The following is an 18,996-nucleotide window of genomic DNA, read 5'->3' as shown; positions in this document are numbered from 1 at the left end:
CGCTGCCCTGGGATTTATTTAGTCTTCTACAGAAGACACAGTAATCGCTTGGAAAAAAAAAAAAAAAAAAAAAATGCAAGCGCCAGTAGAAAAATAGGCAAGGGATATAAACAGGTAATTCACGATAAAAGGACACTTGGTCTTAAAAGATATGAAGAAATGTTCATCCATATTAGTGAGCAGATAAAAGTAGGTTAAGATAGTGGCGTCCTAATCTGTCGAATTGTCCAGAGTAACAATGGTTACATTTGGCTCTTGGCGCGGGGGGGGGGGGAATCTGGCTTTCCTGTTCTTTACTGCTGATACAATTTTTTAAGCTTTCTTCATTAAGGTATCTTAGCACACAGGCATTTTTATTTTTTCCATTCTAAAACACAGCCTTGGGGACATTGTACCACCTGCTCTCTCTGCCTAGGAATGCTGCTCCCCATGATATTCTGTGGTTGGTAATTGTAATTCTGTTCACACCTTAAAAGTCACTTTCTCACAGAAATTGGCTGGGCAATCTAGGTTATATAGCCACCTGATCACTCACATCACTTTATTTTATGCCACTACCCAGCAGTTGTCACTACCTACTATTTTTTTCTCATGTTTACTTATATATTTTTCCTCCCCCCCCCCCGCCCTAATTCCCATACATACACAGAAATGTGCAAATGTAAGCTTTGAGAGATGAAACATCTTTGTCTTGTTCACGGCTCTCTCTTGTACCAGAAGGGTTGGCAACATAGTAAATGCTTAATGCTTATTGAAGGTCATTAGAAATGAAAAATTTTACAAGAGTGTTCATAGTAGCCTTACTCATAATAGCCAGAAAACTAGAAACAGCTCATGTTTTGAACAAAAGAATAGGAAAACTGTGGTATAGTCTTATAATGGAATTCTAAGCAATAAAATTGATAGACACAAGAATATGGACGAATCTTCAAAATATACTGAAAGAAGCCTTATACAAAAATACCTACTAATTCCATGCATGTGAACAGGCAAAACTAATTATGGCAGGAAAAACTCAGAACAGTGGTTCCCTGTTGGGGGTTTGGAGGGGGACTGACTAGGAAGGAGCATTTCTAGGGTGCTAATAATGGTCTATATCTTAATAGGGTTTGAACTACAAAGTCGTATGCATTTGTCAAAACTCAACTAATATACATTTAAGATGTGCATTTCACTTTTACCCCAAAATAAAAAAATCAAATATTTAAGTCTGTTATACATGCTGAAGTATTTAGGGAGAAGTGTGCTAATGTCTGCAAATTGCTTTGAAATGGATCAAAACAGATAGATGGGATGAATGGATTAGATACATGACAAAGCTGGTAGAATAAAATGTTATGATAGTGTCTAGATTCATGATAGTGTCAGTGTCTTAACCTTAGCACTACAGACAGTTTAAACCAGCAAATTCTTTGTTGTAGAGAGATGTCTTGTGCATTGCGGAAGTTGAGCAGCATGGCTAGGCCCTACCCATTAGATGCCAGAAGCACTCCTCCAGTTGTAACAACTCAAAATATATTCAGACATTACCAAATATCTTCTGAGACATTTTTGCCCCCCCGGGGGGGCAAAATCACCCACACTTTTTTTCCACACCCTTAAGAATTGCTCCTGTTTCACTATAAAATTCTCTCAACTTTATGCTTGAAATTTTTCATAGAAGTTGGAGAAAAAATACATTTAATGACATTGGAAAATGCCCACAAACCACCAAGTAAAAGATGACGCCATGAAAACACATGTACTAATCTTATTTTGGGGGGGGGGGGAAGTGCGAGTTATTAATACTAGTGAATATCAGCGTTTACCAAAAAATCTTGAGATTTCTAAAAATAACATCACAAAGAAAAAAGTGCATTACCGATATTTAGACTGTGCAGAAAAATCTAAAAATTACTCTCATAGTGGAGTCGCCTTCAAACTACCCTTTTATTAGCCGAGATAAAGTTCTATGCATGCACATGGCATTTCCTAAGGTCGTCAGCCACAACCACCATCCAGGCTCACCTCTCCCTAATGCCTTGCCATTCAGGGGCCAACAGCATCCCTATTGTGTGGTAAGATGTTAGGAACGCAGAACAGGGGGCCCTATATCTACGTACCGAAACCCAAGCTACATTAAACCGAATGATTCCTACACAGGCTTGAATTTGAGGAGCGTTAGTTACTTTAATAGGCCATTCCTTGACCCAGGAAACAGTGCTAACATTTCTCCGTGACAGTGGCAGCAGCTGGCAAGTCCCCATAGGGTAGAATAAGAAGAACTCTATGACTGAGAACAGAGCGGAGCCAAGAATCCCAGCCACCCAGCAGGTGCCAGGACCAACCGGCCAGCATCACTGGGCTTCCGGGGCGCGCGGCCCCGAGCGCGCGCATGCGCCAAGCCGGGAGGGTGTCGTCTCCCTTCCCGTAGGCCGCCCCGCTGGAGTTTGCGGGCTTCGGATTGCCTAGCTCTGGAATTCTGAGGCTCCTTCTGGATGAGACCTGAGCTGTTCGTGCAGCCAGAAAATCCGGGGTTCCAGCACGGAGGGGATCCATCGCTCCAGGTGAGGTTTCCGTCTACTGCCACCCAGCCGCACCGGGGGTTTCCCATGTTGCGGGCCTGTCTTACCCTAAGGCAACTTGGCGATGCAGTGGCACCGCCTTCCAGCGGGCTACGCGCTGCTCATTGGTTAGAGCAATTCCTGAGACCGCCCACAGCCGGGACCCCCCCCCCCCCCCCATCCGCCACTACCCCCCGTGCGGGTCAGGTGTTAGGGGCGACGGCGCCTGCGCACAGGGCTTCGGTTACGGGCTCCAGCCGCTTGCCGAGTGTCAGGTCCTGTGCAGCCTGGCCCCCATCCCCTCTGTAAAATAAAAATTTGCGAGAAAAAAGAATGGCTCCACTTAGGAAACTCAAGTTTTATTCTACGTTTGTACAGCATTCATTGAAATCTTGAGTCAGAAAATTCTCTTCAAGATTTTTTTTGTTTGTTTGCATTGAAATCTCATGTACGGAAATAAGGTTAACAAGTAAATTATATATTTGTGACATCACTCCCAGAGTTGTCCGCACACGGGTCTCAAACTTCTTTGCTGGTTCCATTTCATCTTCCAGACCTCCAGACTCTGTGGGACTTTCTCCCAACTTCACTCACTCCCTGAGTGACCAAACAAACATGCCTTTATTGTATGTTGGTTACTCCCAAAATTACATCTCCACCTGGATACCTCATAAAGTGCATAATTACATCTGTCTGCTGAACATCTCTACTGAATAGGTGTCTTAATAGGCACTTCATTCCATATTTTCTTTTTTTAATGTACTGTTAGAGAATTTTTTATTTTTATTTTTTTAATGTTTATTTATTTTTGAGAGAGAGGATGTGTGTGCGAGGGGGGAATGACAGACAGAGGGAGAAAGACAATCCCAAGCAAACTCCATGCTGTCCGCACAGAGCCCCACACGGGACTGGAACTCACAGACCATGAGATCATGAGCAGAAATCAAGAGTCAGCTGCTTAACCAACTGAGCCACCCATCAAACTCAGGACTGTGAGATCATGATCTGAGCAGAAATCACAAATCACAGGCTTAACTGACTGAGCCATCAAGGCACCCCCATTCCATAGTATTTCTAAAACCAGGCTTCAAGTTTCCACCATTTTCCCTACCTAAATAAATGCCAAATCCATTCTTCCAATCTCTTAATGCTTTAGATTCATTCTTCAGTCCCTCCCAGTCTCTTCCTTGTAGTCACCTTTAGCAGAGAAGTGGTCCCTGACTACCCTGTGTACAGTTGAAAAACCCTCTCCTCCCTCCTACCCACTTGCTCCTTATCCCCTTCATCTTCTTCAGTCTTTATCCACTAAACATACATATTTGTTTTTTGTTGTCACGGTCTTCTCCCACCGAATTAAGTCTCAATGATAGCAGAGATTTTTGTGTGATTCTTGTTCACTGTTATAGTCTTAATGCCAAGGACAATGCTTGACACACAATAGGGACTCAAGAAACATCTGTGGATGAATAACAAATAACAATCATAGCAACCACTTTTATAGTACTTGCTGTATTGCCACACATTGTTTTCAGCACTTTCCACACATCATCATTTAGTCCTCAAGTGACCCTATCATTCCCATTTTGGAGATGGGGAGATCGAGGCACAGAGAAATTAAGCCACCCGCCTAAGGTCACACAGTTGGTACGGGCACGTTGGCAGTCTAAGTCACAGAGTACATCCTTAAGCCACTATGATAAAAAGCCAAAGTAAATTCATTTCCTCTAATAGCCATCTACCCAGTTGTTTCTTGGATTCCTTTTAAAACAGATTAGGGGTGCCTGGGTGGCTCAGTCCGTTAAACATCTGGTTCTGACGCACAGGTCATGGTCTCACAGTTGGGTTCCTGAGTTCGAGCCCCATGTTGGCCTCTGCACTGACAGCACAGAGCCTGCTTAGGATTATCTGTCTCCCTCTCTCTCAGCCTCTCCCCTCCGTGCACTCTCTTTCCTCTCTCTGTCTCTCTCAAAAATAAACATTTAAAAAATAAAACAGACTAGAAAAGATATTCATGGAATTCCAGTGAGGTCAGGGATTTTAAATACTTACATGAATATTTTTTTTAATAACAGAGAAAATGCTTAAGGTAGCATGTCAAATGGAAATAGGGTATAAAATTATACGAAGTCACTAGTAAAGGAAACATTGTGTTTAAGGGAGGGAGAAGTGTTTGCTGCTCTAACAGTTTTTGAAAAGGCCTAACGATGGTGAATAGCGCTGGTAATATTTAAACTACTTAAATTGGGGTGGTTAGAGGACAAACCAGGGATTCCTGATCTGTGTAGAAGGTCTAGGGAAAAAAAATGTTCTGGGGTCAAATAGGTTTGGGACACTCAGTATCCTAAACTTCTTAGAAATTCACAATGCATATTGGAATGTAACAATAAAGACTGAGATGCCACACACAAAAAGTGTGCCCATATAATTTACTTTCCAAACGGGGTTATTTTTGTCTAAGATAAATGCTAAACTAAGTTGGTACAACGGCATGACTCATGGTCACCCTAAAGAAGCTTGATAAACTTTGTGTCATTCAGCATTCCAGAACTTATTTAAGCCCAAAATTCTTTGTGTAATTTTTTTTTCCCCAGCATGGCAGTGACACCCTGATAAACCATGTTTTAATGACTTTAAGTTGAAAAAGCATTGGGATTAGGAATGATGTGTTGGCATTGATTTATGCTCTGATCTGTGGAGATAGCCTATTGTGTGCAAGAGTGCCTCAAATTTTCCTGATTCCTATCCAGTTAATCCTAATGAATTTAACACCCCACCACATTTAGTCATTCTCATAATCCTTGAAGTGTTTGTGACAGAACCCATTACTGTTACTGATCTGCCACCTGTGAGTAATTGACATTTCTCTTTAAGTAGAACTTTTTTATTCTTTGAAAGTACCATACAGTGAACTAGCTCAATTGTCAACCAAATACCATTTTCTGATATTAAAGAAATGATCAGTTATATTGGATGGAATAAAGAAGATTTGAATAACGGAAGAGACATGTTGCTAGAGGGCTTGATAATGGATCATCCAAGGCACCTTCGTGACCTGGATCCCCTCTACATGTGCTGGTGTTTTGTGCTACCAGTCTGTGAAACTAACAGCCAGATCACCAACTGGGATGAATTCACTCCACTAAGTAGCTGTCAGGGTCTTGGGCTAGTTTGCCACGAACTGAGGGAAACCTAACACACCCGGACCCCTCCTCTCAGACTGCAACTCTCTCACTCAATCACAAATTATGTGAACATTTCTCTGTTAGATAGTCGGTACTCTCTTGAGTGTCTTCAGAGACCTCCGTTAGACACTGCATACAATACGTATGATGACAGTTCAGAGCATGAGTTGATGGAGGCAGAGTCCAGGTAAGAGAAGTCAAGGTTCTAGAGGGAAATAGATATACACTCAACTTTGAAATTTTGAAGAGACCGCTTAATGAAGGGGCTGTTTACAGAGGTGTGGCCAGGTTTAAAGAAACGCTTACTACCCTGAGGCCTGAAAGGTCTGCTGGCACTGAGGAAGAAGGACTGCCCACAAAAGCTATGGTCTTAAGGGGTCACAGCCATTGTTAGAATCCCACCCAAACAGGAAAGGGGTAGTGAAGAAATACCCTACCCTCTTTCTCCTGCCATCCTCCTCCTTCCTGACGGGGCATTAGCTGAACCCCTAACCATAAGAAAAGCAGAAAGTTGAACGGTATAGGCTGCAGAAGTCAGTTTTTCAGAGTCCAGAGCAGGGAAAAGAAGGACCAAGCATGTGTTTAGGGGACAAACAAAAAGTAACTAGCACAAGAGAAAATTGTCCAAATGATGAGCCCCTAACCAGGACTTGGTGGTCAGGGTTGTGAGGAAGGGACAGGTTCAGGCCCATACCAATTTAATTGTGCTTTCCTGCCTCACAGACCTTTCTTCTCTCCCCACTATGTCTCCTTCTCCACTGGTCTCAGCCTCTCTTCAGGGTTCCACTCAGATCCTGTCTCCTTCCTTAAATCTTTCCTGATGGCCCATTTCATTGATCGTGCACTCCTCTTAATCCCCACGATAATGCCTACACTGGTCATTTAACGCTTAGCCTTTTTATCTTCATTGTTACATATCTTATTAGATAATACGTCCTGATCCTCAAACTAAAAAGAAAACCCCAGGAAGGAATGAAGGATGAAGCTCTACATATAGTAGTTACTCAATAAACATTTACCAGAGGTGAGAAGAATTCCATGAAGACAGACAGGATTAACCAAGATAATGGTGTTTGATTTCACAGAGTAAATTCTCTTGGAGAAGGTAAGCCATGTTTCCTTTGCAGCAGTGGGACTGAGCTCTGTTTTTCTTTTCAGATGTGTAACCTTTCTTTTTTCCTGAATTCAAAAGCACTAAATAGTAATCCTAAAACTTCAAACAATACAGAAACATACAAATCAGTCCTTCCCTTCTTCCCTCCACCCACATTTATCCAACTCTTCATAGTTTGGTAAATTCTCTTTCTGACTTTGTTCATGTATGTGTAATGATACAACAAGAATAGTAAGACCATAATTGTTTATATCCTTCTACAATCTACTTTTTTTAGGTAACCATGTATCATGAACATCAGTGTTAATATACATTTTTTTTAATGATCTCATGATTTTCTACTATTTAGATACATATTTATTTAACTGATCTATTGTTGAACACTTAGGTCATTTCTGATTTATTGTAAATAATAAGCAGTGAACATCCTTACAAAAAACTTTTTTTTATATAATGTCTGATTTTTTTCCATAGGTCAGCTTCACAGAATTGGAATATTTAGACCAGTTTTTCCTATAGCAACTTTTTCTTCTGTGACACTTACCAGACATTAACCACCTTTGTGTGTGTGTGTGTGTGTGTGTGTGTGTGTGTGTGTGTGTGAGAACACATGCCAATTTGATAAGTTAAAATTATCATGTTAGGGGGACTTCCACTTTTGGAACAACATAATAGGTATACTTTTCCTAATTTGTCCTGCTAAATACAACTAGGAATCTTGAACATTATTTCTAAAGCAAACACAAAAGAAGTGGAGAAGAAGGCAGATCAACTAGGGACCTTGGGACCCAAGGAAGGACACAGTGGTAACTTCCTTTGGTATTCTTTTTTGCCTCAAATATCCCAGACTTGATTAAAGAAGCAGCAAACCAGAAATACCAAGGGTACAGACCAAAAAAGAGTTTTAAAGCCCCCAAAAAGCCTGCTCTCTCTAAAGTACCAAGAAAGGTGCAGCCAAGCAAGATGGAAAACATTTAGATAGTTAAATGCTCTATACCAAGCAAATAGCACAGAAAACACTGTAGCCTCTACCTGACCCACACCAGCAAAAGGAGCCTTGATTCCATCGTCACTGAGCTGTAATAAGCACTCAGTGCCCACTCCTTGTCAGGATGGTACCAAAAATAATCTGATTAGGGACCCAGGACTTTCTTCCCTGCCTGGTGATAAGAAGGACCTTACCACAGTTTTGGTGTTAGATCTGTGTCACATCCATGTCAGACCACATGGGGAGCCTGTACTTCCACTCTCATGCAGCGATAACAAGGCATCTCTCCTTCACCCAGCTGCAGTGATGTCCAAAAGGCCTAGTGGGGAGTCCAGATTTTCACCACCGCCTGTCAGTAACAAAGGATCCCCTCAACATGGTGTTAGCAGAGGCCACATGGGTAGCAATAAGGAGGCACTCCCACCCCTCCTAGCCATAAGTCCCCCATTTTTTTACCCTCCTTTCTGGAGCAGTATCAGAAAAAGTATGCTAAAATGGAAGATTTGAGTAGTGTTCAGTCTCATAATACCTAAAATGTCCAGATTTCGATAAAAAAATCACTCACATACCAAAAACAAGGAAAATCTCAAACTAGGTGAAAAAAAACAAAAAATAGATGTCAATGCCAGGATAACAGAGATGGTAGAATTACCTGACAAAGATTTTAAAACACCCATCCTAAGTCTGCCTAGCTGGCTTAGTTGGAGGAGCACGGGACTCTTGATCTCGGGGTCATGAGTTCAAGCCCAATAGTGGGTATAGAGATTACTTAAATAAATAAATAAATACATACATACATAAATAAATAAATCTTAAAAAATAAACGAAACACCTATCATTAAAATTTTTCGGTGAGCAATTACCCACTTCAAGCAAAAAAAGCAGGGGGTGGTGCAGCTGGATGGCTCAGTTATTTGAGTGTCTGACTCTTGATTTCAGCTCAGGTCACGATCTCACAGTTAATGAGATCGAGCCCTGAATCAGGCTCTGTACTGTCAGTGCACAGAGCCTGCTCAAGATTCTCTTCCTCCCTCTCTCTCTGCTCCTCCCCGCCCCTTCTCTCTCTCAAAATAAATAAACAAGAGTCTCAGTAAAGAAATAGAAGATATAAAGAAGAACCAAATGAAAATGTTAGAGCTGATAAATGCAATAACCAAAATTAAAGACACAGTAGATAGACTCAACAACAGAAGGAAGGAGACAGAGGAAAGGATCATTTAACTGGAAAACACAATAATAGAAATTATACAATCTAAACAATGGAGTGAAATAGGCCAAAAATAAACAATTTTAATTTTTAGATATGAACAAACAATTTTAAGAACATGTGGGACTATAACAAAAGATCTAACATGTCATTCCAAAAGGAGAGGACAGAGCTGAAAAAGTATTTGAAGAAATGATGGCTGAAAATTTCTGAAATTTGTCAAAAAGCATAAACAGATTCAAGAAATTGAATGAATGTCAAGCACAAAGAACTCAAAGAAATTCAAATCAAGACATCATAGTCAAACTTCTGAAAACTAAAGACAAAGAAAAGGTCTTGAAAGCAAGCAAGACATGAACCTTAGCTATAAGTTTCAAATAAGAGAATATTTCTTGCCAGAAACTGGGGGCCAAAATAAAGAGGCATAATATTTTTCAAGTGCTGAAAGTAAAGAATTGTCAACCTAGAATACCACATCCAGTGAAAATATCCTCAGGAATGTAGGGTAAATCAAGACAATTCTAACATGAAGGAAAACTAAGAGAATTTGTCACCAGCAGACCTACCCTAAAAAAATGGCTCAAGTAAGTTCTCTATATGGAAAAGAAACAAAAAAGGAATTATTATGGAGGAAATGTCATGAAAAAGGCAACAGTATGGTCAAATAAAATGGGTTTCCCTTCTGTTGAGTTTTCTAAGTTATACTTGGTGGCTGGAGCAAAAAGTATAACACTCTTGTGGTTCTAAATGTATACAGAAGAAAATTTTAAGGTCATTATATTACAAATGGGGGAAGGTAAAGGAACATAAAGTAACAAAGTTTCTGCACATCAAACTGTTAAAATAAGACACTGGTGATGTTTTACGTGTGTGTGTGTGTGTGTGTGTGTGTGTGTGTGTGTGTGTGTGTGTGTGTGTGTGTGATGTTTTATATAGGTGTGTGTAGAATAACCACTAAAAGAGTTATAAAAAGAAATGCAAAAACATTATACATTAACCAAAATGGAACTCCAAAATATCTTCAAGCTACAAAAGGCAGGGAAAAGAAAACAAAGAAATGAAAAATATAGAAAGCAAACAGAAAATAAAATAGTTGACTTAAGCCTTAACATATCAGTAATTGTATTAAATGTAAATTGTCTAAATACAATAATTAAAAGGCAGAGATTTGCCCCCCTCACCCCCACACAAACCCATACATACAAAGAATTATCTGGTCTGAAATATCAATAGTTCCAAGATTGAGAAATCCTAAACTAGAATGTTGTTAAGTCTAGACTCTAGACTTTCAACAAATTCATGTTTTCTAGCTGCTTTCTAAGGTACCTAGTGCTGGTTCCTGAGCCTTCCTAAAGTTCTACAACTTCCCTACCCACCTGACCAAGCAGCTAATAGAGGAAAGAAAGCTGAAATGTAAGTTAGTTATAACTCACTTGCCACTTTCCACCTTTCAAAATTTTGTTAATAGCTTTTGTTATTCCCTTTCCCTTTGTCTTTGAGAATTTATCCTTTTACTCTCATTTTAATGGGGTCACAGAGAAAGGGAAATATTTATACAAGACTCATCCTCCATGTTTTATCAGAAGTAAGTCCCCACACTTTTTCAGGAAAATGCAATTAAATTATCTTTTAAAAAATCCTACTTGGGGGTGCCTGGGTGGCTCAGTCAGTTTAATGTCCGACTTTGGCTCAGGTCATGATCTCACGGTTTGTGGGTTTGAGCCCCAGGTTAGGCTCTGCACTGACAGTGTGGAGCGTGCTTGGGATTCTCTCTCTCTCCCTCTCTCTGCCCCTACCCCACTTGTGCGCTCTCTCTCTCTCTCTCTCTCTCAAAATAAATAACTAAACATTTTTTAAAAATCCTACTTGATTAGCATCTCAGTAACCTTTATAAGCCTGGAATGAGGAAGACTTCTCTAACAAAGATTCAACATCCAGAAGCTATGAAAGCAAAAGTTGGTGAATATGCCTACTTAAAAACTCATGAGTGGTACACACAGACACAAACAAAATACCACAAAAAAAGACTATTAGAATTTTCTTAGGGTTGCCTGGCTTGCTCAGAAGAGTGTGCCACTCTTGATCTCAGGGTCGTGAGTTCAAGCCCCATGTTGGGGATAGAGATTACTTAAATAAATCAAAAATGAATTCTTTGTTTTTAAACAGGAGAGGGGTTACTATGTAAAAACTTAAGCTTTAGTATGGCAACTTTTGGAAGACAACTTGGCAATATCTGCCAAAATTTTAAATGTTATACCTATTGCTCCAGCAAGCCACCTCTACAAACTTACCCTTGAGTACACAGTATTAACAGTTTGCCAAACTGTATATCTAAAAAGAACTTCTATTGTAGAAGTGTTCATAACAGCAAAAGTGTGGAAACAACCCAAGTGCCCATCAATAGGTAAAGAATGCAATAAATCATGACATGTCTGCATGATTCAGTCTGACAGTCAACCACTAGAAAGAATGAGACAAACCCCTATGTACTGACTGTGAATAGATCTGCAACATATATTTGGAGGGGAAGAAGTGTGGGGGGGGGAATATATGTATATGTGATCCCTGTGGGTATACTTTGATTATATATCTCACTTTTTACATACATTTAAACTTTATACCAGCATCTATTTTCTATAGAGGTATATATGTCATGCCTAAAATGTTTTGTTTCTGAAATACCAAAACTCTTTGCCTTGGACGGGAGACTTAGGCAGATAGAGGAAGAGATCACCAGCAGAAACTGTATCTTCATTTTTCAACCTTCTACCATTGGACTTTTTTACCTCGTCCTTTTTTTTTGTTTTTTTTTGTTTGTTTGTTTGTTTTTTTAATGTTAGTAGGGGTTACTTGCACTGTGGATTATTAGCATTTATTTTCTCTTCTTCACAGTCTTCTGCTTTTTAAAAACCAGTAAACACTAATATTAAGAGAAAAATATTTACCATCTACATAACTAACTCTACTCTATTCATTCTAGGTTTCCAAAGTAACCAGTCATAGCCTCTCTCCTGGCTATATCATTGATATGACTCTTGACTACATAATTAGTTTACTTCAAGGAAATTGCTCATTGTGGTACCTCAAGATGCCAGATCAACTATCTAGATACAGAGGGATTTGGTGCCTGGTTATTATTAGAGTTTTATGGCTTTCACTGGATTGGCCTATGGTTTGGATCCTTAGTGTATTACATCTGTTTAAATTTCGTGTTTTATGAAGAAATCAAATACACTTTCAATAAGTACCTATATTGATCTATTAAGTTCTCCCAAGATTGTATTTATAAATTATCTCTCTTATCCTCACCTCCTTAGAATTTTACAGATATCCAAAAATGATTGAGATTGAACAGGCAGAGGCCCAGCTCTCCGAGCTAGACCTGCTCGCCAGTATGTTCCCCGGTGAAAACGAGCTCATAGTGAATGACCAGCTGGCTTTAGCAGAAGTGAAAGATTGTATTGAAAAGAGGACAATGGATGGACGATCTTCAAAAGTTTACTTTACTATCAATATGAACCTGGACATATCTGAGGAAGAAATGGTAATTCAGTTTGCTTTTGGAAGAACTAAAATATATCGAGACTTAAAACAGCACTTAGGACATGTTCTTCCTTTTTTATCAGGTGATGTTTTCTCTGGCCTGTATTCTTCCCTTTAAATACCCTGAAGTTCTGCCTGAAATTACTGTCAGGTATGTTACAGAAATTGGCCAACATTAGACTTCAAATTTATCTGAAAATGAAAGCAATTCTTAAGTTTGTTTTATGTTGCAAGAAAATTGATTTAGTTTTTGTATTCCATATCTTTTCCATCAGATCAGTATCACTAAGTAGATCTCAGCAGACTCAGCTGAACACAGATCTAACTGCATACCTGCAAAAGAACTGTCTCGGAGATGTCTGTATATTGAATGCCACAGAGTGGGTTAGAGACCATGCTTCTGGCTATATCAGCAGAGACACCACACCTTGCCCTGCTCCAGGAAGTACAGTCCAGCCAGTTGATCTCATTCTCACAAGACTGTGGATCTATAGCCATCACATCTACAACAAATGCAAAAGAAAGAATATTCTAGAGTGGGCAAAGGAGCTTTCCCTCTCTGGATTTAGCATGCCTGGGAAACCTGGTGTTGTTTGTGTGGAAGGCCCACAAAGTGCCTGTGAAGAATTCTGGTCAAGGTTTGCTTTCACAAATTTTGTATGCTGGGTCAATAATTTTAGTAGTAAACAGGATACTAGAAATGAGGGAATTAGTATATCCCTGGGATTGTACCTTATGGAGATTCAGTCTCAAGTCAGTGGATAAGACAGAATTTACACATGGTTGGCATCACCCCCCCTTCCCTGACACAGTGCACATAGAAGATGTCCTATAAATAACTGTTGAATTGAGCCGCTGCCCAATATGCTATGATCCCCTCCAGTTCCATTGATCTGATTCTTCTTACTGATGTGACAAACTGTGCATACCTATGAAACAAAGGGATTTCTAATCTTCTCATTTCTGTACTGACTTCCTAAATGAATTTCTAATACGTCCTCTTGAGAATCTGAGAGCAGTTTCCACATTTCTAAAATGTTGATATGAGGCGGTAGCAATAAATGAGTTTGGGGATAGGATGGTGACCAGTATCATATTTGATTAAAACAAATCCCTGTGAGATAAAAGTAGGTTTCTTTACTTCCAGGAAGAGGCATTGCTAAGTCTGTTATATAACTTGTATTTTCAGTGCTCTAGAAGGCAAAACAAATTCTCAGTATTTCTACTTTGAAACTTTCTTTTCAGACTCAGAAAATTAAACTGGAAAAGAATTTTAATTCGCCATCGAGAAGACATTCCTTTTGATGGTGCAAATGACAAAATTGAAAGAGAAAGAAAATTTTCATGTTTTGAAGAAAAAGTATTCAGCGTGAATGGAGCCCGAGGAAACCATATGGATTTCGGTCAGCTGTATCAGTTTTTAAATTCCAAAGGTTGTGCAAATGTTTTCCAGATGTTCTTTGGTGTGGAAGGACAATGACTGGGCAGAGGAGTAGTTGAAAGTATTTTGTCACTGTTGGCCTTTCGACTCCCCCCCCCCCACTGTCTCTTGAAAGATGAAGTAATTCTTTTTTAGCCCCCTTCCAGAATGTTAGGGGGGAAAAAGGTAGTATAGCTGAAATGTATCTGTTAAAAAGATGTCATAACTGAAAGGAGAACTGTTTTAAGTATAATCTTAAAATCGTTGATAGAAAGTTCTTGACATAGAAATTACCCATTTTGAAAGAGAAATTAATTACACCAGAGGGAGAGGCAGGTCCAGCTTGCCATCTGCTCCCACCTGTCCCCCCAGCCCTGCTTCCACTAAGAACCTGGAAAAGCTAGATGTTCACTCTCCCAGCCTCTCTTCCACTAGGGGTGGTATCAACACACGGCTTTGGGTGGGGGACTACTGGGGAAACTTCTGCTTTCCTGGTCAAAAGCGCAGATGCAGCGAGGGCACCTCTTCTTCCCCTTCCTGCCACAGACACTACAGAAAAGGCTGAAGCTGCAGTAGGGTAGGAAGGGCCAAGAAAACCACAGAGATGCCCGTCCCCACGTTGTTGAGCTGCCGATCCAACACCAGCCCCTGCCTATCTCTAGACAGCTTGTTATGAAATAAAACCAGTTTCGTTTCATTTTCTGTGCCTGTTACTAGCAGCTGAAAGCCAGATTGCCAAGTAGACTTTTCCCAAAGTCTTAGTTTTGCATCTACCCAGCCATTTGATACACAAACAGGTGGAAGTTTTTCTTGAACAGAGTTGACAGTTCCTCTCTATTTTGGTATACTTCCCTTGTCCCTGTCCCTGGGCTCGCCTCACAGAAGTCTGAGGCACCAGAGCTCAAACTTTTTAACAGATTTCAACAACTCATCAGATTGGTAATTTACAAAACTTGGTCTTGGCAAACTGGATCAACACATTTTTCATACTGGAAATGGCTTTCTATAAATTTAGTTTCAGCAATTGACCTAGAGTCAGATAAACACACTACCTGGTTTTTGTGGCCCTCCATAAGTCAGTTCCCAAAATACTTATTAAATAATACTTACTAGCTGCCAGCACTCCAGTCAGTACCGTGCAATGAGTATTCCTTGAAGATTCAAACTTGGTTAGAGGAATGGGTGGGGGCGGGCGGGGGCAGACACAATACATTATTTATCTTAGTAAAAAGTTGGAGGCAACCTATGTGCCCATCACTAAGTGAATCAGTAAGTGCAATATGATACATATGATGCAATACTATGTAGAATTCAGAAGGAATAAAGTAGAATTAACAAGGCAATGTGAGTAGATCTTAAATATAAAGGTGGTTAAACACCATTCTGTAAAAGGAAGGGAGGTATATGCAAAATGACCTCCAAAAACCAAGGCCCTAAGACTGAAAAGGCCAATGAGTCCAGCGTGACAAGAAATGGTTTATTAGGGGGACTTAAGGACAGAAGGGACAGAAGCAAGTCTTGGATGGCCACAACATGAGTACATTTCCACAAGTCCATCTTTCCTAGGACCTACTTTTTTACAGCCCTGGAGGCTGGGAGTATATGCTGCAGGACCACTCAGGAGGAAATACCTGAGAACAGGTGTATCTCCAGAGGACATCAAAGATGTTATGCCCCAAGGATCTACCTAAGGGTGTAGTTAGACCAAGAGAAAGAATGGGGAAAGGTGGCCTGTGCTCAAGAAGGCTTCAAGTCCCAGAGTGGTCATCATGGCAGATTTGTCCAAGATGTTTTAGTCTGCTTCACACAAACACAAATAAGAATCAGAAAGGTATTTATAGCACAGGGCCTATATTGGATGAACACTTATGCACCTCTCCAGATTCCACCCCTACTGCCCATTGTTGTGTCAGTTGCCCTGTAAATACCAATCCTTCCTTTGCTGTCACAACAGTCAGATGGACCAGCTGTTCATGTAGAGTGAGTCCTCCATTCACTTCCAGATGTGAATGAAAAAGCCTATAGAGCAAAGGATCTGACATCCCTAGAAGCCTTCAAAGGGGCCAGATGATGCAGTTACTTTTAGCAGGACCAAAATGCTGAAACTTTTTCAGTCTTTGTACATTATTTTAATTTACATACCACATTTCTATGTACAGATAATCTCAAGTGTAACATACAAACAATGAAATTAAGTAGCTTTATAAATTCTCTTCCTTGAGACCTTCTGTCAAATTTAGACATTAGATTATTAAGACATAGCAATAGGGATGCCTCGGTGGCTCAGTCAGTTAAGCAGCCCACTTCAGCTCAGGTCATGATCTTGCGGTTTGTGAGTTTAAGCCCCACATAGGGCTCTGTGCTGACAGCTCAGAGCCTGGAGCCTGCTTCAGATTCTGTCTCCCTCTCTCTCTTCCCCTCCCCCACTTGCACACGTGCTCTCTCTCTCTCAAAAATATTACAGAATTTTTTTAAGTAAAAAATGTTAGAGGCATAAGAAACATGGCTTCCTTAGACTATTACCAATGATTACATACTTGATATATAAACATCCTTAATAGGAAAAATTGCTTGTACATTTATTCCACAATGACAGTCTATCACTGTATTAATTTGATATATATCTTGAACTGGACATAATCTACAAAGAAATAATGTCAAATTCTGAAAAGAAACTATTAGTACCAAATCAAACTAAGGTTAAAAGTTCAAAGGATTATTAGAAAATAAAAGTGTGGGCAGGAAACATTGTCCACATGTCCACTTTTACTTGTAAAAGTAATTCCTGTACAAACAATTCTTAAGTAATTTTTTTAAAAAATTGTGAATTGTAAAATTAATCCCGTCAATCCTAGTTTAATTTGCACTAACAAAGTCAAAGTCACTGTTGTCATCTGCACATTAATTTGATAAACTGCATTTTCATACAAAACTGCATCTGCTGCTGTGCAGAACTGATGACCACTCTTAGCACTAATATAAAAACTTCCAGACTTTTTTTTTTTTAGAAAGCTGTAGAGTAGGATATGAGAGAAACCCAAAAATATGTCATTCGTGAAACTCCATAAAGACTGCAAGGCAGCTAAGAGTTTATGGCATTTCAGGACTGATGAGTGTTGCTTCCTAGGCACCCACCCCCTGCAACAGCGATTACAACTATTTCGAACCAGCTGAGCCCATAAAAATTCTGCAAAGGGACACAATAAGCCTTCCGCGTGCGTAAGCACAATTTGGCAACCTGCTCCCGGCAGGATGGGGGAGGGAGGGAGGCACGTCTTTTGCCATCCCCACCAAATATCAAACATCAAAGTCGGAACCCTTCGAGGAGCACGGAAGGCGAGCGACTGGCTACCTGCCGACACCCAGATCCCCAGAGGGCTTCAAATGCTCCGGGGCTTTGACCGACTCCGTGGCCTTCCACTGACCCTGCACCTGGAGCGCGCGGCTCACCTGGAGCGCGGCTGGGACGGACCTAACGACGCTTCGCGCAGGCGCCCCACCCTTTTACCTACTTGCCTGGAAACTGCTAGCCCGGTGTCGGGGACCTTAGTGAGTGTGGGAGCCCGTAGGGCCGGTCGCGGAACCTCAGCTACCAGCGCTGCCTTGCGGCTGTGGGCGGAGGCTTTGGACCCAGGGCTGTAGTCCTAAACTGCGAGCTCACCCTTCTCCTGGGGACCTCGCAGCCAGACGGGGGCGGCCGTGCTGCCAGATGGGGTGCTGTTGTTGTTGTTTTGTTTTTAGCACTTGACTATCTTTGGGAAAAGAGGTATCGGTCTGCATTCTTCTTCTGGGTTTCTCCAGGTTGCCGCAGCCGGGAGAATTGGTGGAACGATGCTCTCTGCGATCCGGGCGGTGTGCAGTCGAGGTCCACCACGTCTCCAGATTTTAACCAGGGAATTACCTAAATGGAGGTTTAATCCACCTCCAGCCCCTCACCCTACCCCCCACATTTGGCTGTTTGGATTTTGTAAATCTCTTCTGTCTTGCTCCCCACCCCCATATATAAATGCGTATGTAATACATTTTTATTAGAAAAGATGATCATTATAGGAAATGTAGAGATAACTGGATATAAAACCCGCCCTAAGGAGCGCTTGAGCGGCTCAGTCAGTTGAACCTCAAACCATTATTTCTGCTCAGGTCGTGATCCCAGGGTCGTGGGATCAAGCCCTTCCTTGGGCTCTGAACTGAGAGTGGAGCCTGCTTGGGATTGTCTCTCACCCTCACACTCTGCCCCTCTCCCCCACTGGCACATGCCTGCATTCCATCTCTCTCTCTCTCTCTCTCTCTCTCTCTCTCTCTCTCTCTCTCAAAATAAATAAAACCCACCCTAAGACTGCCCCCAAGAAGACAACATTTTCCATTATATATATATATATATATATATATATATATATATATATATATATATATATATATATATTTTATGTGTATATGTAGTATATTCTTTTTTTTTCTTTTTTCTTTTTTTTTGAGTTTATTTAGTTTTTGAGAGAGAGAGAGAGCGCGAGCAGGGAGGGAGAGAGAAAGAATCCCAAGCTGGCTCTGCACTGTTAGCATTGAACCTGATGCAGGGCCCAACGGCACCAATGCTGAGATAATGACCCCAACTGAAATCAAGTAGGACTCTTAACTGACTGAGACACCCAGGTGCCCATGTGTTACTTTCTTTTTTAAGCAGTTAAATTATACTGCACATACTGTTTTGTATTGCCTTCTTTCATTAAACAATAGTTTTGGGGCATCTGGGTGGCTCAGTGGTTAAGCATCTGGCTTCAGATCAGGTTATGATCTCCTGGTTCGTGGGTTCGAGTCCAGCGTCTGGCTCTGTGCTGGCAGCTTGGAGCCTGGAACCTGCTTCAGATTCTGTGTCTCCCTCTCTCTCTCTCTCTGCCCCTCCCCAGCTTATACTCGCTCATGCTCTCTCTCTCTCTCTCTCAAAAATAAATGAAACTTAAAAAAATAATAATTAAAAATAGATTTTAGATGTCTCAATGAT

The 18,996-nt window shown here is 40.8% G+C and overlaps 2 protein-coding genes and 1 long non-coding RNA gene across 3 annotated transcripts in view; 2 read left to right on the top strand and 1 right to left on the bottom strand.

Annotated features, from left to right (window-relative positions):
• The first annotated feature begins 1,806 nt into the window (after positions 1–1,806).
• RWDD2B (RWD domain containing 2B) lies at positions 1,807–14,694 on the top strand. The gene is made up of 6 exons (XM_025913451.2): positions 1,807–2,546; positions 6,652–6,830; positions 12,352–12,578; positions 12,661–12,728; positions 12,853–13,215; positions 13,823–14,694. The coding sequence occupies exons 3-6, from the start codon at positions 12,372–12,374 to the stop codon at positions 14,055–14,057; spliced, it is 873 nt and encodes a 290-aa protein (XP_025769236.1). The 5' UTR covers positions 1,807–2,546; positions 6,652–6,830; positions 12,352–12,371; the 3' UTR covers positions 14,058–14,694.
• On the bottom strand, positions 2,887–17,711 carry LOC147577574 (uncharacterized). Its single transcript, XR_015240409.1, has 2 exons — positions 17,510–17,711; positions 2,887–3,136 (listed from the first exon to the last, which is right to left on the bottom strand). It is a non-coding gene; the product is annotated as an uncharacterized LOC147577574 (long non-coding RNA).
• Positions 17,309–18,996, top strand: part of LTN1 (listerin E3 ubiquitin protein ligase 1) — a 69,142-nt gene continuing 67,454 nt past the window's right edge. Inside the window, exon 1 of the mRNA XM_086675800.1 lies at positions 17,309–17,546. The gene's annotated coding sequence lies outside the window, so the exon portion shown is untranslated. The remainder of the gene's footprint in view (positions 17,547–18,996) is intronic.

The sequence above is a fragment of the Puma concolor genome, chromosome C2, assembly GCF_028749965.1.
Source record: "Puma concolor isolate L17-30 chromosome C2, mPumCon1.1.hap2, whole genome shotgun sequence".
NCBI classification, from domain to species: domain Eukaryota; kingdom Metazoa; phylum Chordata; class Mammalia; order Carnivora; family Felidae; genus Puma; species Puma concolor.
This window is presented reverse-complemented; position numbering and strand designations above follow the sequence as displayed.